This window comes from Fukomys damarensis, unplaced genomic scaffold (genome assembly GCF_012274545.1).
Source record: "Fukomys damarensis isolate Sample0158 unplaced genomic scaffold, DMR_v1.0_HiC HiC_scaffold_23, whole genome shotgun sequence".
NCBI classification, from domain to species: domain Eukaryota; kingdom Metazoa; phylum Chordata; class Mammalia; order Rodentia; family Bathyergidae; genus Fukomys; species Fukomys damarensis.
Window position 1 is genome coordinate 15,092,536 of NW_022900935.1, and position 25,879 is coordinate 15,118,414.

Sequence of the window (25,879 nt, forward strand, 5' to 3'; positions counted from 1 at the left end):
AGGAGCCTGCCTGGTAAGCACAAGGTCCTGAGTTCGATCCTCGGTACCACCCCCCAACAAAGAGACTGATTTTTTGGGCCAGGGATTTATCTCAGCGGTTTGGTGGGCTTCCTTGCAAGCGCAAGGACCCGAGTTCAATCCCCGGCACCAAAAAAAAAAAAAAAAAAAAAAAAACAAAACCAAGGGCTAGTTTTACAGAGGGGAGGGTCTTTATTTAATTATTATTATTTTTTTGACACTGGGGATCAAACTCCGGACCTGTGCTTGTGAGGCAGGTGGTGGAAACACTGAGCTAAATCCCCAGCCCAAAAGTACATATAAATTTATTATGTTACCACCAGAATCTATTTTGTGCTAAAACACACACAAATCCTATTTAAAGATATTTTTTTTTCATTTAACAAAACAGACAACAGGCTCAAGAGGCTAAATTACCCAAAACCTAGTTTCTAGCTCCAATTTTCTGACTCATTATGTTTGCTGGTCTGAATCCTAAGAAATTATATTGCATTCAGTAACACATTAATTCAAATGCAGAAAGATCAACCGAAATCTTGGCAAGTATCTTAGTAATGAAAGATTTTCTACCTTGTGATAATATGAGGACAGTAATAGTGTCTTTAGGATATCTCCTAAAAGAAAATAATGGCTCACTGAAAAAAATTTTTTTTTGGAGACAGGGACTTGCCATGTAGTTCACTGGATAGCCCAGGCTGGCCTTGAACTTGCAGTGATCCTCTTCCTCAGCCTTCCAAGTGCTGGGATTCCAGGCATGTGCTACCAAGCCCAGAGATTCACTGCAATTTTATTTTTATATTCATAGCAAGTGTGACAATCAAGTCATTTCTACCACTTTAAATCTGGAAAGGGTAGGCCTGGGACTAGCTCAGTGGCACCACGCCCGCCTCACAAGTACAAGGTTCTGAGTTTGATCCCTGGTACTGGAGGGCAAAACAAACAAACAAACAAACAAAAACATGTTTCCCCTCTAGCCTGGCATGGTGTCACAAGCCTGTAATCCCAGTACTCGAGGCTGAGGTAGGATTGCAGTGATATCAAGGCCAGCCTGAGCTACACAGCAAGACTCAGGCTCCAATAAATAAAGACAGAAAGAAAGTCATCCCTCTAAAACCTTCAAAGCCTTTTCCTCTATCTTTCTTCCAAAGAAAATGTAATACCAAAATATCCTGTTTATGGGCCCTATATATACACCTGTATTTTATATATAAATATATATAAATAAGATTTATATCCATGCCAGAAACCAGTTTCAAGTTCCTTTGAGGCAGTATCTCCTAATGAGAATTCACAGCAATAATGGAGGATTTCTGCTTTCAATTGTAGAAATCCCTTATCAGTTTAGTAGCACACAGCAAAAGTATAGAACCAAGTACATGTTAATGGTTTCTCCTACAATGCAAACTCAGCTTCCCCAAGCTTTTATGAGGCTACCCTATCAAACTAGTTCTCTTTTGTAATAATTCAAAGATATAAAAGATATCACCCGTACATCAGAAAAATCTTTCACAGGGCCGGGGATTTAGCTCAGTGGTTCCGCTGCCTGACCTGCAAGCACAAGGTCGATCACCAGTACCAAAACAAAACAAACAAGAAAACAAAGATTAAAAAACAAAACAAAACAAAAAAAACCTTTCACCTTTAAGACACCTACCTCCTTTCTCACTGTCATAGTGTGACGCATCAAACTGTGCATCGTCGTTAGGGAGCTGCACACTGGCTATCACAAGGTGGTTTTGTTCATCTGATGTGTGTGTGCCCAAGACAAGTCGATGAATGCTGAAATCTTTCCCTTCTGGTCTGTAATAGCAACAAGTGGTCACTATTCAAATTAGTAAAACCAAGAGGGAATATATAACCATAACAACCACAGATTTAGACAGGACAGTCATTAGGGGACTTATTTTCTACTTCTAAGTGCCAAGTACTGTAGAGAAAGGGGCTGGGGATTTAGCTCAGTGGTTCCAGCACCTGCCTCGTGAGCATAAAGACCTGAGTTTGATCCCTGGCACCAATAAATAAATAAATAAAAAGATAGATAGATAGATAGATAGATAGTACTTATTTTTGTATTTTTTGCCCCTGGGTTCCAGGGATTGAACTCAGGACCTTGTGCTTGTGAGGCAAGCATGGTGCCACTGAGCTAAATCCCCAGCCCTATTTTTGTATTTAACTTGGTCAGGAATGCAGAAATACAAGCCTAGTGTAAGAGAACACACCTGTCATCTCAGCTAATTGGAAGGCTAAGGCAGAAGGATTACAATTGTGAGGCAAGGCTGGCCAACTTAGCAAGACCCTATCTCAAAAAATAAAGACAGGAGGAATGAATATTGAATTTCTGCCTGGGCAACTTAGTGAGACCGTCTCAAAATAATAATAAAATAATAATAATAATAGGAAAGGAGGGGCCGGGGATTCAGCTTAGTGGCAACATGCCTCCACCTTTCAAGTTCAATCCCTGGCACCAAAACAAAACACAAACAAAAAACCCCTACCAAACAACAGGAAGGGAGGGGACTAGGGTGGGGGTAGATGGGGTTAAAAAAAGGTGTGCACCACCACACCCAGCTGGGTGGGGTAAAATGAAATAAAATTTATTAAAAATTATAAAAAGATAAAAAATAATAAAAGGGCTTGGGATATAGCTCAAGGGAAGGCAGGAGTGGTGGCATTTGACTAGGTGCTTGCCTAGCATCCACAACATACTGAGTATAATTTATAATACCACCACTACCACAAAAACAAAAATTACTGTGAAAAATTTAATGGAATTAAAGTTGGATTAGCTATGTATTCTTTACAAAGGGCTAGGAGGGGGTGACAGTGTAGTTCAGTGATAGAGCACATGCCAGACCCTGGAATTAATTCCCAGTCTTTGCTAAAGGAAAGGAAAGAACATTAGGTATGCTAATTGTTCAGACACACACTGCTCCATATGCTGTCAGAGCAAAGATGATTAAGACATGATTCTTGACCTCAGAAAGCCATGTCATTAGTCATGTCCACAAATACTACGTACTAAGCTACATATATGTATGAATATATATGAAATATTACATATAACCTATAATGTATGGAATATATAAAAAATATAATATATGAGACACAAAAATGTTTATATTAAAAAGAGGAAAAAAAAACCCACAAAACAAACAAACAAACAAAAAAACCAACAACTGCCACACACACCTCAGAATTTTGCTGGGCATGGTGGCACATGCCTGTAATCCCAGCACTCGGGAGGCTGAGGCAGGAGGATTGCTGTGAGTTCAAGACCAGCCTCGTTAAGACACAGTGAGTTCCAGGTCAGTCTCAACTACATAGTGAGACCCTGTCTCAAAAAACCAAAAACCAAACAAACAAAAAAGACAGCAACAGCATGTTAGCCACTTACAACGTTAGGCATGGTGGTACACACCTGTCATTTCTCAAGAGGTTGAGTGAGGCAAGAGGATCATCGATCATCACACGTTTAAGGCCAGTGGTGGTCACACAGTGAAAAAACAAAACAAAAACCCCAACTATGGGCATGGTAGCACATACATGCAACCTTAGCACTTTGGGAGACCAAGGCAAGAGGACCACATATTTGAACCCATTGGGGAAACCTGGCAAGACCCTATCTCAATCACTTTATAAAACCCCCCAATGGCAACCCTATGGTCAGGCAGAGTGGCACACACCTGGGCTACAGAGCAAGACCCTGTCTCAAAAAATAAAAACCCCAACATTATGAAGAATTCCAGTTTGAAAATGAAGATACCAAGGACCAGGGATTTAGTTCAGTGGTGCCACCACCTGCCCTTACAAATGCAATGTCCCAGAGCTCGACCCTGGATGCAAACAAAACCAAAAAAAAAAAAAAAAAACCGGAGAGGAGAGGGGAGGAGATAGGTTACCTCTAATAGAGGGGACAGCATGTCATCTTATTGAGTTTAAATTAATATAGGCACTCTTAGGTTCCACATATCGGTGTATACAATTTAATTATAATTACTGGCACAAAAATAATTGAAGCAAGAAAGATGAGTAAGTCTTTTGGTTGTTTGTTGTTACTGTAGATACACTGTCTCGTTAAGACACTAAGTTGCCAGGCGAGACTCAAACTTGGTGATTCTCCTGTCTTTCACTGGACAGGAGAATTTACAATTAAATTGTATACACTGATATGTGGAACCTAATAGTGCCTTGCCTTTCCTTCTGAGGAAGTTTCTAAAACTAAGATAAGGAACCTAATTCACTTTACCCAGAGAAAAGGTTTGCTGACTGCTGTTACAGAAAAAGAATTTTCAGGACTAGTCAAATGAAAGACATGGGAAGGTACACACTCAAAGGAATAGTGTGCAAGCCCTCAAGAAAGATGTCTTATTTTTTGAAACAGGAAACCTGCTTCTCTTGAGGTGAAAACCCAGAGAAAAGGTGGCTCACCCTCTAGAAGGGTACTAACCTGTTCTACAAGTATGGACCTAGTTTTTTGTTTTCTTTTTTTGGGAGGGGTACTGGAGATTAAACTCGGATCCTGTGCTTGTAAGGCAGGCAGCGGAACCACTGAGATAAATCCTCGGCCCTAGTTTTTTGTTTCTAGATAGGCAATATAAATATTCTTTGGATTCTTTCAACCTATGAACTCATTTCTTTATCTTAGAATAAATTCTTGTTTTTTACTTTCTCAGTTAAGGCAATCTATAGACTTCTAGTACACCTGAGGAATTTTGGGTGTGATGGGTCTAGGTGGAAAGGAGCTTAAATTTAAGTACTGAGGAGCTGGGGATTTAGCTCAGTGGTTCTACTGCTTGCCTTGCAAGCATAAGGTCCTGAGTTCAATGCCCAGTACTAAAAAAAATTTAACTACTGGGAATGCTGCTATGTAAACTTTGTACCTGGAAGTTGAAGTCTTCTTAAAAGTGTAATTTTAAATTTTGAGTCTCCTGTTTCCTTTCTACTTTTATTTATTCTGTCTTAGCTCATTCCTGTTTAGTCTACCATAGAGCTGAAGTATCACCATTCTCATCACAATACAAAATTCAGCAGAATCAGCCTAAAAAAGGGCGGAGAGGGCTGGGGATTAATCCTGATACTCCATATGGAGGCACATCTTTCTTGCTTCAATTATTTTTGTGCCAGTAGTAATTATAATTAAATTGTATACACTGATATGTGGAGCCTAATAGTGCCTATATTAATTTAAGCTCAATAAGATGACATGCTGTCCCCTCTATTAGAGGTAACCCATCTATGTATAAGCAATGTACATGCTCACTATATCCAACTTCCTTATGTGAAAACCACAAAATGACACCTACAGATTTTTGTTTTCCCCCTCTGTATTGGGGACTGAACCTAGGGGTTTGCTAGGCAAGCTCTCTACCACTGAGCTAAATCCTTGACCCTCTCCATCTTTTTTTATGAGATAGGGTCTAAGTTATCCAAGCTGACCTCCAGAGTAGCTACAATCAGAAGCACTTCCCACCATGCCAGGCTCAGGTGTCTTTGTTTGGTGCCATGGATGGTACCCAGGGCCCAAACCCTTCAGCCCTCTTCAGGTGTTTCCTAATTACTCTAATTATCTGTATAATTACACTCATCACACATAACTAATTTCTAGGTTGATATCTGCCTGTTCAATTAGACAATGTGCTCCTTGAAAACAGATCTCATATTTATCTTTGTATTATCTAGCTACTGCAAAGGACTGTGGGAATTCAAACGTTTTGTTAAACGAACTGGATTCAGAATATTTTTGGAGGCTGACATGTTTTACATTAATGGTGAACTACAACTGTAATATGGCTATGCAATTCTATATCAGAGAAAAAAACCATCGTAATCTCTCTTGCCAGGCAAACTATAAAAAAATTTTACATTTTGAGTCTTTTTGGCCTAAGGGAAAAAATGTCACTTAACAGGTTTTGATTCATGCTCTTACAACCGTTATAAATCTACACTGAAGAAACAGCAAAGTAACATTCAAGATTCGCATCACCTGGTTACATCTGGAAGCCACTGTGCAGTCAGGCTGGGCCACTCTAGAGCATGGGTCATCACCAAATCGTAAAGAAAAGGCGTGTTCTTTTTCCATATCTTGTACTCCTCGTTGATCACACGTTCTTCCACTGCGTCGTCAAAAGCCGCTAAAATTGTTTAAAACAAAGCCAAGTTAGCTTACAGAAACGGAACTGAGTTAAATTTCTCCAAAGCCACCAGCACAGCTCCTTCGTTCTAATTCCGAGAGGAGAGAATTTATCTCGTCTCTCCAGGCACAGCACCAATACCACTGTCCATCTTCGCGGGCCAGAAGTCCGCTAACCATGGGGACTACTGGGCTGGGCCTTCGAGGCGCGCTCCCGAACGCAAAGTCCACAGGACCGGCGAGGGGCCGCGCACCGGGCCTGGGGTGAGGGCGTCGCGGGCTGACCAGAGCGAGGTAAGGGGACGCCCGCCCGCCCCGGCTTCACCCGAGGAATCGCGCATCCCCTCCAGAGCCACTGGGGCGCCGTTGGCCCATCCCGTCGGGAGCTCCCTCCTCACGCCTTCGGTATTAGGGCTGCGCTCAGCCGCGCCAGGCCTGCCTCCCTACTAGGCCGTGTGCAGGCCGCAACACAGTCTCGGCACCTCTAGCCCTCCTGGAACGCCCCCGCCACCCTCACCTTCCTTGTCAGCCATGGCGGCAGGAGAGCCAGGAGGACCCTGGGGCCGAACGACGTGGGAGGGGCCGAGCGGCTGCGGGGGCTCGATCTGCGCGCGCGGCCTCTATTGTTTCCTGCGGTCCCTGCGTGAGGGCCGGCTCGCTCGCCTTCGCGCCAACGTTGACCAACCGGAGCTCAGCGAACGGCGGAGTGGGCGGGGCAACTACATTCTCAGCCAATCCTGATGCGTACAGTTGCTTCCCGCGCGACCTAGGCGCGCGCTCCGCCCCTTCCCTCCCACACCGCCCGTGGCCGGTTTCCAGAGATTGCGCGCGCGCTCGGAACGATGGGACCTTGCCCATACCGATCACGTGAGACGTTCAGGCCTCGCACTCCCGTGGGCAGCCATTTTCTTAAGGACTATTACTGTATGCTAACGACTTTCTCCGAGTACAATATTGAGATGAAAAAAATCTAAAGCGCTTCTGAGTCTAGTTATTAACTCTGGGACGAGGTGTAAAGAAAAGGCCTCCTTAGACCCAGAGGTGTGTTATTCAAGGAGTGCTTCTGACTAGTTATTAACTCTGGGACGAGGTGTAAAGAAAAGGCCTCCTTAGACCCAGAGGTGTGTTATTCAAGGTGATCTTCAACTTGTTGCCTTTAATCACTAGGAAAAAACGAGTCATAAACAAGCACGGAAGATGAGACCTTATCCTTTTAAACACACGATCCAAACAGCACAACCCAGTTGGAATTGTTAGAGGCCGCGCTCTTGAGCTCCAAGAGTCTCGTCCTGGTCCTTTAAGGATGCGAGCGAGGGGGCCGGGCCTAGAGCGGAAGTTGTATAGCTAGGCCGAAGTCCTGCGGATGAAGGGCGGAAGTAGCTAGTTCAGTTTGGAAATCATGGCGCAGGAAAAGGAAGATGTTAGAGATTACAATTTAACTGAGGACCAGAAAGCAATCAAGGCCAAGTATCCTCCAGTCATTCAGAAGTACGAATGTGAGTAGATAGCTCACTTCTCTCTTCAGATATGGGCATGCCCAGCTCCTTACTTGGCGTTTCCAGTCTGGCGGTCTACTTTGCCCCGCAGGTGTTTCAGGTGTGATTCGGTTGTGCTCTGTTTGCGCCGGGTATTATGGAGTCTTGTACTTCCCCCGGGACATGCTGAAGGAAAAAACCACCTGCCTTGAGAGTCAGGAAACGTGGGCTCCTACTTTTGCAGTCTCTTCAACTTTTTCTACATGAACCTAATCACATTTTTTTCTTTGTGAATTTAACCAGCGCAGTAATTTTTAAAATCCCTGTGTTTTATCTTTCTTCTTTTTTTTCCCGGTGCTTGGATTGAACTCAGACCCTTCACACTGAACTACATCCCCAGTTACTATTTTATTTTGAGATAGTGTCTCACACAGGCAGGCCCTCAGCCAGGCTGGGCTCGAATTCGTAGTCTTTGCCTCAGCCTCCCATAGGATTACAGGTGTGTGTCCCTACGACCGGCTGGCTGAGAGTTTTATTTGAAGAACTTTCGAGGTTGTCTCTTGCATCTCTCAAGAATGGGATAGTTACATTGTGACCAGGTTTAGGAAGTGGGAAAACTAAAGAGGATTTTTTTTTTTTGTTTTTTGATACTGGGGATCGAACTCGGGATCTTGAGCATGCAGGCAGGAGGATTTTTTGTTGTTGTTAGCACCGAAGAAATAAAAACAAGAAAAAAAAGTGCAATGCAGTATTTTCTTTTGTGTGTGTGTGTGTGTGTGTGTGTGTGTGTGTGTTACCGAGGACTGAGACAAGGGCCTTTGTATTGAGCTATATTCCTAGCTCTTTTTTACTTTTTGAGACAAGGTCTTGCCGAGTTGCCCAGGCTGAGTTTGATCCTTGTAGTTCAGCCTCCCAGAATGATGGGATTATAGGTGTGTATATCATTAAGTCCTGCTCACTTTAAAGCGCTGGGAATGCAGCTCAGTGGTACTGCACACACACAAAGTAAAAAAGGAAGGGAAGGAGGGGGGAAAAGCCAAACACTGCCACTTTTCTAAATTTTGGGCAACATAGTTATTTTCATAAAATATAATTTATATTAGCTAGGGATGGTGACACATTTCTGGTAGTCCCAGCATTCTTTTTTTTTTTTTTTTTTTTTTTGGTACTGTGGGATCGAACTCAGGAACTTGCACTTGCAAGGCAGGCGCTGTGCCGCTGAGCTAAATCCCTGGTCCAAGTCCCAGCATTCTGAGAAGTTGAGGCACATGGTTTGCAAGTTCAAGCCCACCCTAGGCAATTTATAGCAAGACCCTGTCTAAAATATTTTTTTAAAGGAAAAGAAAAAAAGGCTGTTACTTAGCTCAGTGTGAAGGCTCTGAGTTCAATCACCAGTACCACAAATAAATAAATAATATATATGAAGATAGGTTTATTGTTTTCAAGTGAATTAAGCATTTTAAGTTATAGTTACAATCTAATACATATAGTTAATATTGACAAAACCCATATTAACAAAAGCTTGTTGAGGTTCTCAATACTTTAAGAGAATAAAGAGTTCCTGAGATGTAAAATACAAAAATTTTTTTTTGTTTTTTTAAACTTGCTGTGTACTTCAGGCTAGTCCTGAACTTGGGGTGATATTCCTACCTCAACCCTGAGATGAAAAATTTAAGAACTGCCCTATATCAATATGTCATTGCCTTTTTAAACTCATTCTTTCAGTGCTAGAGATTCAGCCCAAGGCCTTGTGCATAGTAGACAAGAACTTTACCACGGAGCTACACTCCCAGATCTTTTTAAAATTTTCAGACAGTCTTAGCAAGTTGCCCAAGCTAGTCTTTAACTTGTAATCCTCTGCCTCAGCCTGCCAAGTACCTAGGATTACAGAAATGTACCACCATCCCAGGATTAAACTGATTTTTAAAACACTGAAGTATAAGCCATGCCTAGTGGCACAGGCCTGTAATTTCAGCACTCTAGGAGGCCAAAGCAAGAGGATTGCAAGTTTGAGCCCAGCCTGGCCACCTTGGTATATGTGTGGCCAAAGCAAGCACAGTCTGGATAATTTAGCAAGTTCCTATCTCAAGATAAAAAATGAAAAAGAGCTGGGGATATAGCTTAGTACAAAAGCCCTAGGTTCAATCCCCAGTATAAAAAATAGATTGAAGTATAATTTATATACCATATGTGGGTAAAGTGCTTAGCTCTTAAATTGTTAGCATCCAGTGGGTTTTGCTAAACAGATACTCTCTGGTCAAGGTATAGGACACTTCTGTCACCCTAGAATGTTTTCTCTGGCCCCTTTCCAGTTAGCCCCTGGGAACTGGAGAGGGGCGAGAGGAAACTATAGTTAAAAAAACTATATTTTTTCCATTTTAGAGTTTCATATAAATGCAGTCACACGCGTAGGTTCCTTTATTTCTGGCTTCACTTATGTCAGATAATACAGCTGGACACTAATTGAAACAGGTCAGTTTTTTTTCCCAGTAACTACTGGCAATAGGAGAACAAGCTAAGCTACATTCTAGTTTGTATGGAGATGGAGATGATTGGGTATTTTATAGGAAGAATGAGGGAGGGGAAAGTGAGGGCTCAGAAGTCAGAAGTGACAAAAGTCTGAAAGGTGGTCACTGTGGATGTAGTGAGGACAGTTATGTCTGCTGGCTCCAGTTAGGGAAGATAATATTCTGTCTTCCCACAGACTGGGAGACAGAGGCCTGTTGCTTCCAGATGATTACATTTCAAAGGAATGTTTCTCAAGTCCTTGAGAAAGATACTTCTGAGTTATGAGAGATATGCACTGTATTCAAAATTATAAGCCCTTCTTAGAACTTGCTTATCTTAAGTAAGGGAAGTGAGATGTTGAACATCTAGAGCTGTAAATTCTCTTGCTCTTGCTGACCCCCCACCACCCACATCCCCAGGCCATCCTAGGGATGCAGCCTTATTAGAAACCATGTTAGTTTGGTCAGGAGCTGGGGTTTGGTTGCAGTTTCGTGCTAAGAGTTCTACAGCTCTCGCTCGGCATAATGTATTGAGATTCATGTTAATGCACACACAGAAGTTCATGCTTCTTTATTGCTGAGGAATCTTCCACTGTAAGATTATACTTATGTATCTCTTGTTGATGTTCATTGCATTTATAATTCTTGTGAATAAAATAGTTGTGAACATTCTTACATGTGTATTTGTGGTCACATGTTTTCATTTCTTCATAGAGTTAATACCTATCATTTTCTTTATCATCTTTGCTGGTCATTGAGCCCTTTGGTGCCTGAAACTTACTAAATCCTCAGTAATATTTTGAATTTGTACTTTGAGTGCCACCAAAAGACGATGTGCTATGGAGCAAAGTGTGCTAACACGGGAGCAAAGAAACCCTCTATTCCAATTCCCAGCTCTACCTGTAAACAACAGTGTAGTCTTGAAAAAGCAACAGTCTCCATTTCAAGATCCTTTTTGTATACTAAGAACTATGTTAAATCTCCAAGAATTCCTTCTCACTCTTGTCCTGTGTGTTAAAATGGAAAGAATTGGTGGAAGTCATGGTACAAGTGAAGAACAGACTCTGAAAATGGTGATGTTTTATCTGCGTGTTAGATTAGGAAAATGCTAAATATTTATTGTGGAGTTTATTTTCTAAAACTATTTTATGTGCCTACAACATCGGCACTCTTAAGAGGCCAGGCAGGAGGATGAGAAGAAATTCAAGCCCAGCCTGGGTAACTCGGTAACTTTCAAAATCAAAAACTAAAACAAAGGTTGGGGATGTATTGCCATGGCCTGCACAGCTAGAGGGTCCGAGGAGGGGAGGAGGGGAGGAGGGAGAACGGTGGCAGGGGACAGAACAGAGAGGCAAGGCTGAGGCCAGGTGCTGAGAGAAAAAGACTGCCAGACAACTGCAGCGTGTTTATTTATAGTGCAGGGGGCAGGGGGGAGGTAAGAGGGGGTGCCGGGGACTGGAACAGGGAGAGCAGCTAGGGACTGCAGGACCTTATGATTGACAGTTTGACGGCGAAGGGCAGGTTGGAAGACACGTCCTCTTCTGGTCCAGGCCTTGCTCCACCATGCCCTCTGGTTGCTTGTTCTCCCATGTGGCCCTGCCTCCTCCACTGGAGGAAGGGAACAAGATGCTTGGTTCTATGCAGGACCCTGCCTCATCCAAGGGAGGAGGCGAGTTAGACCTGGCCATAGTGATCTATATAGCACAGCGCTCTCAGCAATGTATCTTTGTATGAAGCCCCTGGTTCAATCCCTAGTACCTTTGGGGAAAAAAAAAAAAGGATCCTCTATGTTGTTCAGACTGGCCTGAATTCCTGAACTCAAGTGAGCCCCTCAGTAGTAGTTGGAACTACAAGTTTGTGCTACCACACTCAGCTTAGAGACTTTACACCTAAAAGGCCCAGGCCTTGCTGCCTTCCAGAAACTGACATTCATTTAAATGCAAGCCTTGGCATTAAGAAAAGATGATTAGCCAAGTATGGTGGCCTATGCCAGGTATGGTGGCCTCAGCAAGCTTAGGCTGAGGCAGTAGGGCCACAAGTTGGAGTTCCCTAGGCTACATAGCAAGTTTGAGGCTAGCATAAGCTACATAGTGAGACCCTGTCTCAAAAAATAAAACAAAAACCAAAATACCCAAACAACAAAAGAAGCCAACCCTTAACAGCAGTTAACTTTGTGCGGTAGACAGTAGGAGGTCTAGACTGCCTCACATTTTCTTGTTCTTTAAGGATAATGTTCTTAATAATGAATAATAATGAACTAGAGTCATTTTCTTGGGTTTCTGAGAATTAAGTTTAATAACTGACGTTTTTTCCTCTCTCCCTTAGATTTGGATCATACAGCAGATGTCCAGTGAGTATAGCTAGACTTTATTCCTTTGAAGCTGTCATTAAATAGGAAGGCTGAGTATTTTAATCTGGGTGTCCTAGTTTTAATTTTTAATTTTTCTACTTTTATTGTGGTTCCTTCTGTTTTGAACAAGAAAATGATAGTTTAAAAGCTTCTAGTTTCCAGTGAGGTGTGGTGGTACATACCTATGGTCCCAGTATTTTGGGAGGCTGAGGCAAGAGGATTGAAAGTTGGAGGCTAGTCTGGATGATGTAGCAAAATGCTCTCTCAAGTACAGTAATTTGAAAAGGGGTGGTCATATAGCTCAGTGTGAAGGCCCTGGAATCCAACCCTCGCTACCACACACACACACACACACACACACACACACACACACACAATAATCTTTAGTTTTGTATTTATCAAGCTGATTTTATTTGAACTTTGCTGTCAAGTTTTCTCTCTTGCTATGGATTATATTACATAAAGCGCACGTGTGTTTCTTCAAGGCTACACGCATGGGGAGAGACTCTGGAGGAGGCATTCGAGCAGTGTGCCATGGCCATGTTCGCATACATGACAGACACGGGGACTGTGGAGCCCCTCTGGACAGTAGAAGTAGAAGCGCAAGGTAACTGATTTATTCACAGGGAAAAAGTCATACAGATCTTAGGTGTATTTTTACAGTAAGAACACGATTATGAACCAATTTTTCCATTTTCAACTAGCCTAAGAAATTCACTGTACTTGTAAATTGAAACATGGTTTTAGAGACCAGGGTTATCAAACAGCATACTATTATGGCTCTCTTTAATCCTGTGTAGGAGATGACTTGCAGTCTCTTCTGTTCCACTTTTTGGATGAATGGCTTTATAAGTTCAGTGCCGATGAATTCTTCATACCCCGGGTAAGCAACAGTTTTTCTTTTCACTGAGCATAAATTCATTCATATTTTAAAGTTGAGGCCAGGTGTGGTGGTGCCTGCCTGTAATCCCAGTACCCCGGAGACCAAGCAGGAGGATTGCCTCAAGTTCGAGGCCAGCCTGGGCTGCATAATTCAAACCGGGCCTGAACTACATAGCGAGACCCTGTCTCAACAAACAAAGTTGAGGGCAACCCATTTGGGACCCCTCTTGTCTTTTGGGAGCTATTCCTATTCTCCAATAAATTTCCCTATTCTTAACCTTTTTTGGAAAAAAAATAGTTGAACAGATGATTTAAACTAGAGCATGTAACGGCAAATCAATCCATACAGATGTGTATGTAGTATGAGAATGATTTGTAGTACATTGTAGGCACTTTTGGTTAATTTGAGATTGCCTGTGTGTATGCATTTTGTACTTAGACCTCTGACAGTGTCACTAATGGGGATTATGTGATAAGTATGGACCTACCAGCTGGGTGTGGTGGCACACGCCCCTTACCGAAGCACTGGGACGTTGAGGCAGGAGGATCCTAAGGTTGAACTCAGCCTGGCTACATAGTGACAGCAAGACCCTATCTCAAAGCCGATGTGAGTGTGTGTGCGTGCATGCGTGCGTGCTTGCGTGTGTGTGTGTGTCTGGAAATGTATCTATAGTCTTCATCTTTTTTTTTTTTTTTTTTTTGGTACTGGGTATCAAACAGGTGCCGTGCTATTGAACGAATTCCAGCACCCCCCACTTTTGTACCGGGAATCAAACTCAGGACCTTGCACTTGCCAGGCAGAACTAAATCCACAGCCTCATTCCAGCCCTTTCTGTCTTTCATTTTGAGACAGAGTGCTGCACAGTTGCCCAGGCAGGACTTGAACTTGCATTCCTCTCGCTCTGGCCTCCCCTGGGATTGCTGATATGTATACTCCATCCCCTGCTTCATCCATACTTTATGTCTCCCCATGTTTAAGCTGTGTTTATGTCCATCCTTTGGCTCCATTTGAATTTTGGCAGCTCTTTGGCCTAAGTTCAACAATTATACTTTTAGTTTTCCTTAATGCAAGAAAAGGGAAAGCCAGATGAAGATCGCTTGCTGCTGTCAACCTCTGGAGGGAACACCACGCCTCCCCAATGTTGTCTGACACATCTGGGCCTTCCCTGCTTCCTTCATTCCTCCGGTCTTTTACCAGCTCTACTACAGACTGCCAAGTCACTCATCCAAGAGCTCACATGCCTGAAGTATCACAAAAATAGGCTGATAGCATGCGTGCTAGTGCACACCTGTAATCCCAGCACTTGGGAGGCCGAGACAGGAGGAGCACTGTGAATTTGAGCCCTGCCTGGACTCCATAGTGAATTCAAGACCAGCCTGAACTACAGGGAGAACCTGTTTAAAAAAACAAAAAAAAAGGCTGAGCATGATTGAAATTTTATATCCTCTGCTACATATCTTTTGATCACTCCCCCAGCCCCACTGCTGAGTACTGAACCCAGTCCCTTGTGCACGCTCTTCTCCTAGTCCCTTGTCTCATGTTTTCATTTATTTTCTATTTATTTTACTTTTTTGGTACTGGGTATCAAACTTGGGTCCTTGTGCTTGCAAGTCTGGCAGCGGAACCGTTGAGCTAAATCCCTGGCCCTGATGTTTTCAGATTGTATATTTTTCTGCCTCTCTCAGTTTTTTCTTTTTTTCTAATTTTAAAACAGGGTCTCACCAGGTGTGGTGGCACATACCTGTAATCACAGCACTCAGGAGGCTGAAGCAGGAGTATCACTGTATGTTCGAGGCCAGCCTGGACAACATAGTGAGTTCAAGGCCAGCTTAGCATATATAGCAAGACCCTGTCTCAAAGAATAAACAGGGGGCCGGGGATTTAGCTCAGTGGTTCTGCCGCCTGTATTACAAGCACAAAGTCCTGAGTTCAATCCCCAGTACCAAAAAAAAAAAAAAAAAAAAGAGAGAGCCTGGCTATGTAATACAAGGTGGCCTTGAACTTGCTGTATAACTTGGTAACTTTATATAACTATACAACTCTGTAACTACATAACTTTATAACTTGAGCTCATCCTGCCTCAGTGTCACTAGTACTGGGATAATAGTTGTGTGCCATCATATCTGGCTATATTGTATATTTTTTCATGACTACTTCCCTTGAATATATAAGAAATGTCCTTGAAATATATTTAGCTTGTTCTGTTTTAATTAATATTTAAATTTTCTTTGCTTCAGAGAAATTGCATGCTGTTTTCTAGGAAAAGTAGCAACCTAGTTGTGCTTTAGTAAGTGGTTTAATATGAGTATATTTTAAAATGAAAACTTCTTTTTCCTCTTTAGGAAGTAAAAGTACTTAATATTGATCAAAGAAATTTCAAATTACGTTCCATTGGGTAAGTTAAAACTCTTCAAGTAGCAAGTCATGAAAAATTTTAAAGTTGTATTGCTCATTGAATTCTGTGTAGAAAGACAGTTAACATTTATGATGTCAGAGGACCACTTACATTTGGCCAGGCCGTGCAGATTGAGCTTTGTGAGCTGCCTAGGTATAAGGGTCACCTGGGCTTTGGAGGACCTGACCCTTGTCAAGACAAGGTTGGCTCTGATTGTTAAAACCAATTCCCACAGTCGTCTTGTTGCATGCCTGTAAACCCAGCTGTCTGGGAGGCTGAGACAGCAGGATCAAAAGTTCCAGCCCTGGGCAACTTAGTGACTTAGCAAGACTCAGTCTCAAAATAAAAAATAAAAACATGGCTGGGGTATAGCTTAGTGAGAACCCTGGGTTCAATCCACACACACACACGCACGCACGCACGCACGCACGCACACACGCACACACACACACACAGAGCCTGATTCCCAACTTGTTGATTTTAAGGAGGAAGAAGAAGAAATACAGCTATGTAATTGCTAAATGGTATAACACAAAGCTCAGTTTGATGGAGAAAAACTGACTCACTCATCTTTTCTCATAGATTCTCATTTCTAGCTGAGCTCAAACCAATTACTTCTATACAAATTATACCTTTCCTTTCCTTCCAGTGTTAAAAATACTTTTTTAGGTCACTTTGACTACACTTGTGTCTTCAATCACTTAATTATACATTTTAGGTTTTATTTATTTACTTTTTTTTTTGAGACAGAGGCTCGCTGCACAGTTGCCTTGAACTCACTAGCCTAGGCTGACCTCTGACTTGCACTCATCCTCCTGCTTCAGCCTCCTGAGGTGTTACCATACCTGGCTTTTTTTCCTTAAAAAATTTAATTAGGTGAAGAAATAGACTTTTCTAGAGGTACTTACCTAAAAATGATTGAACAGTAGTGGAAAACTTTGTTGTTTCGTTTTTTGTTTTTTTTTTGTTTTTTTTTTTTCAGTAAGGGGACTGAACCTAGGGCCTTTATGCTGAACTACCTCCCAGAATTTTTTTAAATTTTAAGACAGCATCTCACTATATTGCTAAATTATGCATGTGGAGCTAGACTTTGTAATTCCCTATTCTTTCTCCTGTGTTTTGATGGTCATTTGATACATTAGTGTCAAAGAGAGAGAGAAGAATTTTCTCCAGGTTGTAGAAGAGAACAAGTTCCAGGGCTTTCTGCATGTAAGCTGTGGACATTTTGGGAAAAGCTACAAAATACAAACCAACCTCAAACCATGTTGGAAGAATGTAGTACTTTGTGTTGTGCTACTCAGTCTGCTTTCTTCATGGAAGAGCTTGCTGAATTGGTTCTATACCTTGGGCGTGGTGAATGTTTTGAACCTGGTCCCTGTTACCATGAAGTCATACTCATTCAGTAGTGTTTACTGGAAATCCACCAGAAGATCATCATATTGGGTACTTGTTCTTGAGTGAGCAGCTGTCCACCTTGGGAGCAACTGATGGGTGTTGAGCCTAAGTCTCCCTCAGACCAGTGTCTGCTGACAAGCCTTGCAATCTTCAAGGTCTCCTATGCTTTCCATCTCTTTTTGGCTTTGTAGCAACTGCAACACATTCCTAAGGCTGTTTTAAAATATGTAGAGAGAAAATACAACATTTTGGAAATATTAATCCTCTTAATTTTTCTTCTCAAGGTGGGGAGAAGAATTTTCACTTTCCAAGCATCCTCAGGTATGTGTTAAAGTCTAGCCCTTTTGTGCTTCCTTACCATAGAGCCTGTGTATGTGACTGCACTTTTACTAGTTCTGATAATTAGAGTGAAGACATAAGTTTTTCTTAAACTTCTCTGACTTGACTATAGATGCATTAAAATGCTATGATTTCATAAGTCTGGTTTGGTGAGCAGGAGTCAACACTGTGCTCTAGGGCCAGGTTTGTTATGCATTACTGTGTGACTGAAAAATCCCTTTGACTTTTTGAGCCTTGGTTTCTTCTATAGTATGATGTTGGATGAGACATTCTCTAAAGTACCTTCTACCTCCTGTGCTTCTCTAGATTCTGTATTTGTGAACCTATATGGGCTTACTCTGTAATAATTAAATCCGTTAGAACAGGGTTGGCAAAGTTTTTCTGAAAGAGGCCAAATAGTAAATGTTTTAAGATTTGTGAGCCAAGAGCATTGGAAGAACAATTACTTCAGCAGCCTCAGACAATACATAAATTAGTATGGTTGTGTTTCACTAGAACTTTACTTATGGGCATTGAAATTTGAATTTCATATCATTTTCAACTGTCACCACATTTGTTATTATTATTTTCTGACAGGGTCTTCCTCTGTAGTCCACACTGGTTATCCTGCCTCAGCCTCTTGAGTAATGGGATTACAGTTGTGCTCCACTGTGCCTGGCTCTCCCAATATGATAATCTTATTTTTCTAGTACTGGGGATTGAACTCAAGGTCTTTGCTCTGAGCTACGTCCCCAGCCCTTTTTTATTTTTTATTTGAGACTGGAATCTTGCTAACTTGTTAGTTGTCCAAGCTGGGTTTAGACTCATGATCCCCGTCACATAGCCTCCTAAAGTGCTGAGGTTATATGTGTACGGCACCACACCTGGCTACTTCTTATTTTTTGAATAAATGATGAAGTTTTAAAAAAGTCTGGTATCTGGAATATTTCCTAGTTTAAAAATATCTTCCAGGCTTTAATACTGCCCTTATCTGGGCCAGGGATTTAGCCCAGTGGTTCTGCTGCCTGCGTCACAAGTGCAAGGACCCAAGTTCAATCCCCAGTACCAATAAACAAACAAACAAACATAAATAAATATTGCCCTTATCTTCTCTCCGCTAATCCATATCCTGACCATTATTTCATGTATACATTTAACAAATTCTTACCTAGACATTATTTTAGGCATATTCAGTAGAGATAACAGACAAATTGAGATCATTACTCTCACTGAACTTCAAATCTAGGGAGAGGAGAGAGCCAAACATGTAAACAAGTAAATGTTATAATTTTAGCTAGTAAATACAGTAGTGCCATCAGGGCTAGGTAAGAATGGCTAGCCAGGTGTGGTGGTGCACGCCTGTAATCCCAGCACTTGGGAGGCTGAGGCAGGAGGATCGCTGTGAGTTCGAGACTGGCCTGGCCTACTTAGTGAGTTCCAGGTCAGTCTCAACTACATAGTGAGACCCTGTCTCAAAAAACCAAAAAAAAAAAAGAACGGCTAGAGCTGGATACAATGGCACACACCTGTAATCCCAGAGCTCTGGGAGACTAATGTAGGAGGATTGCAGGTTTAAGCCTAGCCTGGGCAATGTTTTGTGTCACAAAGTGGGGCAGGGAGGTGGGTGTTACTAGGGCTATAGCTCAGTAGGAAGGTGCTGGGTTCATCACCAGTACTGCAAAAGTGAATGAATAAATACATAAAATAAAAGTTGGGTTTGGGAAAGAGTGGTCAGAAAAGACGTGTCTGCGGAAGTGACTTTTGAATGGTGGCCTGGAGGCCCGAGAGATGAGAATGAGCAGAATAGTGGAGGAGAACTTTTCAGACAGAAGTGCACGAAGGGGAGATGGATTATGTTCAGGGAGCACCCAGGACAGTGTGGCTGGAGTCAGGGTTGTACAGACGGGGCTGCAGCCCACTGTGGTAGGGCATGCAGATCTTACTCTTGTGTGAGGGGAGGCCATAGCGGTATTTTAACTGTAGGAGTTATCTGAGGTAATCATTTCGTTTTGAGGGAGGGTTTTGTTCTATAGCCCAATCTGTGCTGGAACTCAAGATCTTCCTGCCTTAGCTTCCCAAGTGCTGGCGTTATGCTAGGCTCGATTTGAGTTTTTAAATGGCAAAGAATAGATCATGAAGAGATGAGAATGGAAGCAGAGAAACCACTGAGGAGGCCTAGTGTGTTGAGACAGGCATATGTTTGTAATCTCATCTCCTCTGTAATCCCAGCACTCGGGAGGCTGAGGCAGGAACATCACCGCTGAGACCTTGTCTTGAATGAATGAGTACATGCATGCGTGCATTTGAGAGGTGAGTGAGTGATGAGTTGGACTAGGTTTCGGTGGTAGAGGCACTAAGAAGCAGTTAGGCTTAAGATTTATTTTGAAGTTAGATCCTACTTACTGTGTGTAAGGAATCAAGAGTATCACCTAGGTCTGGACCTGAGGGAGTAGTGTTCCATACTCTAGAGGGGATCTTAGGGGAAGAGCAAGCTTTTGAACATGTTTTGTTGAGCTGCTTCTTAGACATCTAGCTCAACATTAGATAATAGGCTCTTGGCTACAGGATGACTTCCACAGTAGTATTTGGAAATATCCGTTTGGGACTCATATAGCCATAGAACTATACAAGATTGCCAAGCAGGAAGTGTAAGCGAGAGAGAATAGTAAAGTAATAGAGCCAGTCATGGAGGTGCATGCCTGTAATCTAGCACTCAGGAGGCTAAGGCAAAAGACTTGTGAGTTCCAGGCCAGTGCAGGCTACATAGCAAGTTCAAGGCCAGCCCCAGCTATACAGTATTTCCTTGTCTCAAAAAATGAGACAGAGATGCTAGAGGAGAAGATGTGAAGTAATTGTATGAAAAGAGAGAAAAAGAAATGCCAGTCAGCATATGTGAGACCATAGGCAGAAAGTGAAATTTTATTTAGGTTGTGATTTTGCCAGGTGATTATGGCAGAGGGGAAAAAGCAAAGGCAGTGCCACACCCCAAGGTCTAGTACACAGGATTATTATAGATTCTTTTTAGAGCTAGAAGGAATTTAAGAGAACATTTGATCCTGTGGATCTAAATTGGGGCCTGGGTGGGGAATGTCGAGTATCGGAATCATGTGAAAAGCTTTAACTTGGGAAGCTATGTTTCACTCTTCAGCTAACGGTATAAGGAGAAGAATCCTGAGAGGTGAATTACACATTGAGAGCCGAGGAGAAGAGAACAGGCCACGTTCCTAGGAGCCAGGTCAGAGTGAGAGGGAGTGTGCAGGAGTAAGAGGAGCGAGCCCTGAGCCAGAGTAGAAAAATTCATTGAGAGAAAGATAGCCTCTGTCTGAGAGAGACAAAAGGGCGAAGTCTGTGTTCTTTGATGCAACCCACTTCATAAATGAAACACTGATGCCCAGACAGCTTCCCTGCCTGGGCCAAACCAGAGCCTGGTTAGAGTTTTATCTCCTAACTCCAGTTCAGCAGTCTTTCTGCTTTACCTAGGCTTCCTCCACTTTTATGGAATCAGCATATAATACTGGATTAATTTGATAACTTAATTGATTCATGTAGTCTTTCTTTTTTCACAATAATACTACAATTTTTATTTCTGCCATTTGTTGCTAGAGTTCATGATTCTGATTCTAATGTCTTATGTGTTTTTTCCTCTAACCTCACTTTAGGGAACAGAAGTCAAAGCAATAACATATTCAGCAATGCAAGTCTATAATGAAGAGAAACCAGAAGTTTTTGTGATCATTGACATTTAAAACACTAAAAAAAAGAGAAAGACCTATGAAGAGCTGCTTTTTTTCTTCTTGAGAAGATAAAATAATTGCATTTTTCTAGTATCTTTTGACAAATGGAAAGTTTTAGAACAGAAAATTTTAAAGCGTGACTTTCAGAAGTAGAAAATTAACTGCGCATGGTGGCATTTGCTTGTAATCCCATCTACCCTGGGGACTAAGGAAAGAGGATGAAAAATTTGAGGCCAGGGCCAGGGATTTAGCTCAGTGCTGCCTCCCTTTGCCTTACAAGCACAAGGTCCTCAGTTTGATCCCCAGTACCAAAAAAAAAAAAAAGTTTGAGGGCAGCCTTGTCAATTTAGCATAATTTTGTTTAAAAACAAATTCAAAAGAGGACTGGGAGGGCTGGATGTGGTGGTACACACATGTAATTCCAGCATTTCGGAGACTGAAGGAAGGAATTTGTGAGTTTGAGGCTAGCCTGGACTACATAGCAAGAGTGTCTCAAAATAAATAAAATAGCCTCAGTAATAGAGCATCCCTGGGTTCCAACTACAGTGCTGGTGAAGGGGGAAAAAAAAGGAAAATTGTGAATTAGCTTTGGTCTGTGTTCCTTAAATATCCAAACTTTAAAGAATTCTTCTGTGTAGTTTTGTTTTAAAACCACTGTGTGAGCCGGGCGTGGTGGTGTACACCTATAATCCCAGCACTCTGGAAGCTGAGGCAGGAGGATCACTGTGAGTTAAGAGACCATCCTGGGCTACATAATGAGTTCCAGGTCAGTCTCTACATAGTGAGACCCTGTCTCAAAAAACTGACCCCCACCCACCAAAAACAAAACAAAAGCAAATGTATGTACTCAGAGAAGTGAGAATTTTAAAAAATTCATTGTTTTTAATCTTTTTTTTTTTTGGTACCGGGGTTTGAACTCCGGACCTTGTCCTTGTGAGGCAGGCAGTGGAACCACTGAGCTAAATCCCAGTTCCCCTAAACTATTTTAATTTAGTCATTTTTTAAGGCGACAGGAGGCCAGAAAAACAAAATTAAAATTATCTGAACTTTTAACAAGTAGATGCCTTAATGAAACTGCTTTAGGTTTGATTTGCAGCTTGAGTCTCTTTTTTTTTTTTGGGTACTGGGAATGGAACTAGGGTCCACTGAGCTAAATCCTCAGCCCTTGCAGTTTGAGTCTTGATTGATTTTGTAATCAAGAATTTACAAAGTTGGGGGCTGGGGATTTACCTCAGAGGTTCCACCCCCTGCCTCACAAGTGCAAGGATCTAAATTCGATCCCTGGTACCAAAAAAAAAATTTACAAAATTGGGATTTATACATAAGACCCTAACACAGCCACTTGGTGGTGCCAAGTATCTTTATAGTTTGCTGAACTTGAACTCGGTAAAAGGAAGGGATTAACTCTGCTTTCTAAGTGCTCTCTCTGAGTTTTGTTGTTTTATTTTGTTTTTTGGTACTGGGGATTGAACTCAGGACCTTGCACTTGCAAGGCAGGTGCACTGCCACTGAGCTAAATCCCCAGGCCTTCTCTCTGAGTATTTAACACAAACCCTAGGAATGCTGTTTGCCTCATAGAAATAGATGGCCAAGTGGCCAGATGTACAAAGGAATGGGCACAACATAGAACCTTATGTCAGTGTGCTTTGTGGGGTCGCTTTAGGTCTGAGACCTAACAAATGATTATAAGTTATAAATGTTTTATGTTGAAATCTCAAACTGGCAATGCATGCTATTTTGGGACCCCTTTAACTCTCAGGCCTGCTAATATCTGCCTATCTGCCTAACAGTAAGGGTGGGAAATCCTCTGCCAAGCCCAGCACTCCTTAGCCCAGCCAGTCTCACCAGCTGTGGGCTGAGCACTGGTTGATCATTAACTCAGTTTTGGTTTTGCAAGATGGCTCAAGAAGTTCTTGTCATTTCATCCAGTCTCAGGTGATTATTTCTGCTTGGGACAGTCTTATCTAGTTGTCTGTTGGGCGTCTGTAGGCCCAAGTAAAAAGTTCACTGTTTTGTTGGTGGTGTTTTTTTGTTTTAAGCAAAAACAGCTTTTTTATGTCCCTGACTGCCCCTGAAGAAAAGTCCTGGTTTTAAAGAGTAACAGGTTAAAGGTCCAGGAGTTTGTTCTCTATCCTGATGGCCTCTTATTTCTTTAACTGTATATATCATGTGATTTCTTACTCCTTTCTAGTTCTAAGATTCTTTGATCCAGTACCTGTTTTTTGGACAGGGTCTTTTTATGCAGTCCAGGCTGGTTTCAAACTCCTGGGCTCAGACGGTCCTCCCATGCAAGCCTCTGGGGCAGCTGCTGTAGCCTACATGAAAAATGGAGCTTTAAAGTGAAATTGTTTTCTCCTTTAGTGACAAGTGGCATCTCCAAACTCACATCTAGGGCATAAACTGCTACCCACAGCTTCCTTGGCCTAGAGGAACACACAGAATGTGCAGACGCTGGCACCAGGAGATTAAAGTCCATTTTCATTTCCACAAACAAGGGAAAGGTTGGGTTCAGGAAGGGATGGAAACAGCCTGGATATATCTGTTGTTGCATTGTATTCCTTCCCTCTGCTGTTCCTTGCTGCAAGGACTCTGATGCCTGTACAGGTGATGGTGATTTGGGTGATGGGACCACCTGCACATGCCACTAAGCCTCCCAGTGATGGGTTCTAAACAGCTCAGTCAGCTGAGAAAGACATAGTATTTATTACCCTAAATCTTTGGTGTCCAAATTATACTGTCAGGCCCTTTGAGCTGCACAAATCTGACAGCCATTGTCATGACTCTGGAATGTAATATGGTCTGGCTTTTTTCTTTCTTTTTTTTTTTTTTTTTTGTATCAGGGATCGAACTCAGGTCCTTGGGCTTGCAAGGCAGGCGGCAGAACCACTGAGCTAAATGCCTGGCACTGGCATGGCTTTTAAAGAAGGTGGTAGGGCAGGTGTGGTGATACCTGTCTAATCCCAGCACTGGGAGGCTGGAGTAGGAGGATCACAAATCAGGGCCCCACCTGGGGAAGCTTAGTGATTTAGGAAAAAAGTCAGGGCTGGGGATGCAGCTCAGTGCCAGGGCTTTAGGTTCACTCCACAGTACAGCAAAGGAAAGAAAAAACAAAACAAAAGCCAGGAATAGTATGGTGATCTTTTCTCCTTAAGTGGGTATGGATTCCTGTAGGCATTTTCGCCAGTTCTCTTTCCACCTGGGCTTTGGTGGAGGACGTTCTGAGAAAACAGTTCTACCCTCTTCAAGGTGGAGGGAGTGCCATTATCAGCTAGTTTGGACTACCCCTCCTTCTGATCTTTAAAATGCTGGAGGATTTGTTTTGCTCAGTAAAAAGTCCTGAATGAGATCAATAGGAGCCCCAGGAGACTTGGAGATTATTTATTTATTGAGGTACCAGGGTTCACACTCACGACCTTGTGCTTGCAAGACAGGTGCACATAAGACAGAATTTAGACTCTTCACCTAAGAAACTCAAAATTGGAAAAGAGACCTGCCAAAAGCAGATATCAAAATCCAGTAACTAGTATTTTATTAGTCATATTTTCCAACTATATCTAGGTGTCCATTTACAAAACATTTTTCTAAATGCTTTCCTGTGGAATATATTACCCATTTGTCCTCATGATTTTTATATATACATATATATGCCGTCAGGTGTGACTTGGAGGGTGTGTGCATATCCCTGACTTCTTAGCTCCTCCCCTTACAAAATTACACTTGGAATCAAGGGATTTAAACACATTGAGGCAGGGGATTAGGGCATGGTAATGCCCAGGCAAGGACCCTATTGTGGAGATTCAGGACATATGCAATACAGCTTCTAAGCCCTGAACCTCATAGCAATCAGAATGATATGTTTAAGCTCTTCTGGCACAAGATCAAGCAGGGTTTGGACAGGACTACCTAGATCTGGTGTCAGAATGGGGGTACAAAAGACGGGAGCCATTTGCCTTGGGGCACTGCCTTCTTAGTGGCCCACTCTGAATGCAGAAAGTGCTTCTTTTCCTACTTAATTGGCCCACATTCACTGCAGAGCACTTATCTTGATACCTTTAATACAGTAGACCCTTGACTTACAAACTCAACTTGTTCACCAGGGCTGGTTGTAATTCAGGTTGGTTGTAAGTCAAGACTATTCCCAGAAGACATAATGGAAATGCCCATAATGTGTTCTGAACCTCTCAAAGCAACCCTTAACCTTTTCATAAGTTGTATAATGTGTGTAATTTATCAGAGACACCAATTTTCCTAGTGTATTCACCAAAAAGTTATAAAATGTGCCTAGTTTATCAGAAACAATTTCATACTGTACTCACCATTCAAGTTGACATGTTTGGCTTGCAGGAAGGGAGGATGAAATGGAAAGTGGTTATTGTTTGGAAGGAGAGTCCCCTTCCATAAGAACATCAGGAATCTGGCTCCCTAGGTCTCAACTTTTTCAGAACTAAAAACTGGTCTAAGGTCTGTTTCTACCTTTTCTTTAACACTGTTCTGTAGTATGACATAACATTGTCAATAAGCAGGTAGATCTGTGTGGGTCTTCTCTACAGATGTTGTGGCTCTGTGCACTTTTTCAAGATTTCCTTTATTTCAGAAGAACTTTGCTGCACTTATTGTTGATGCTCTTTTTTTTTTTTTTTTTTTTTTTTTTTTTTTTTTTTTTTTTCTTTGATG

At 42.1% G+C, this 25,879-nt stretch overlaps 2 protein-coding genes across 5 annotated transcripts in view; one reads left to right on the plus strand and one right to left on the minus strand.

Moving 5' to 3' along the window:
• Rbbp4 (RB binding protein 4, chromatin remodeling factor) overlaps positions 1-6,783 on the minus strand; it is a 19,837-nt gene extending 13,054 nt beyond the window's left edge. Inside the window, exons 1-3 of the mRNA XM_010621537.3 lie at positions 6,666-6,783; positions 6,002-6,149; positions 1,673-1,818 (exon numbers count right to left, since the gene is read on the minus strand). Of these exons, the coding sequence (XP_010619839.1) occupies positions 1,673-1,818; positions 6,002-6,149; positions 6,666-6,681 (310 nt within the window). The 5' untranslated portion in view covers positions 6,682-6,783. The remainder of the gene's footprint in view (positions 1-1,672; positions 1,819-6,001; positions 6,150-6,665) is intronic.
• Zbtb8os (zinc finger and BTB domain containing 8 opposite strand) lies at positions 6,379-21,475 on the plus strand. Of its 4 annotated transcripts, none has more exons than XM_019207113.2 (7): positions 6,379-6,442; positions 12,456-12,480; positions 12,966-13,087; positions 13,281-13,363; positions 15,706-15,758; positions 17,438-17,474; positions 21,131-21,475. In XM_019207113.2, the coding sequence occupies exons 3-7, from the start codon at positions 13,015-13,017 to the stop codon at positions 21,215-21,217; spliced, it is 333 nt and encodes a 110-aa protein (XP_019062658.1). In that variant the 5' UTR covers positions 6,379-6,442; positions 12,456-12,480; positions 12,966-13,014; the 3' UTR covers positions 21,218-21,475. The 4 variants fall into 4 exon arrangements, with proteins under 4 accessions (XP_019062658.1, XP_010619837.1, XP_019062657.1 ...); XM_010621535.3 differs by lacking the exon at positions 6,379-6,442 and adding an exon at positions 6,791-7,015; XM_019207112.2 differs by lacking the exon at positions 6,379-6,442 and adding an exon at positions 7,280-7,644.
• The last annotated feature ends 4,404 nt before the right edge of the window (positions 21,476-25,879 follow it).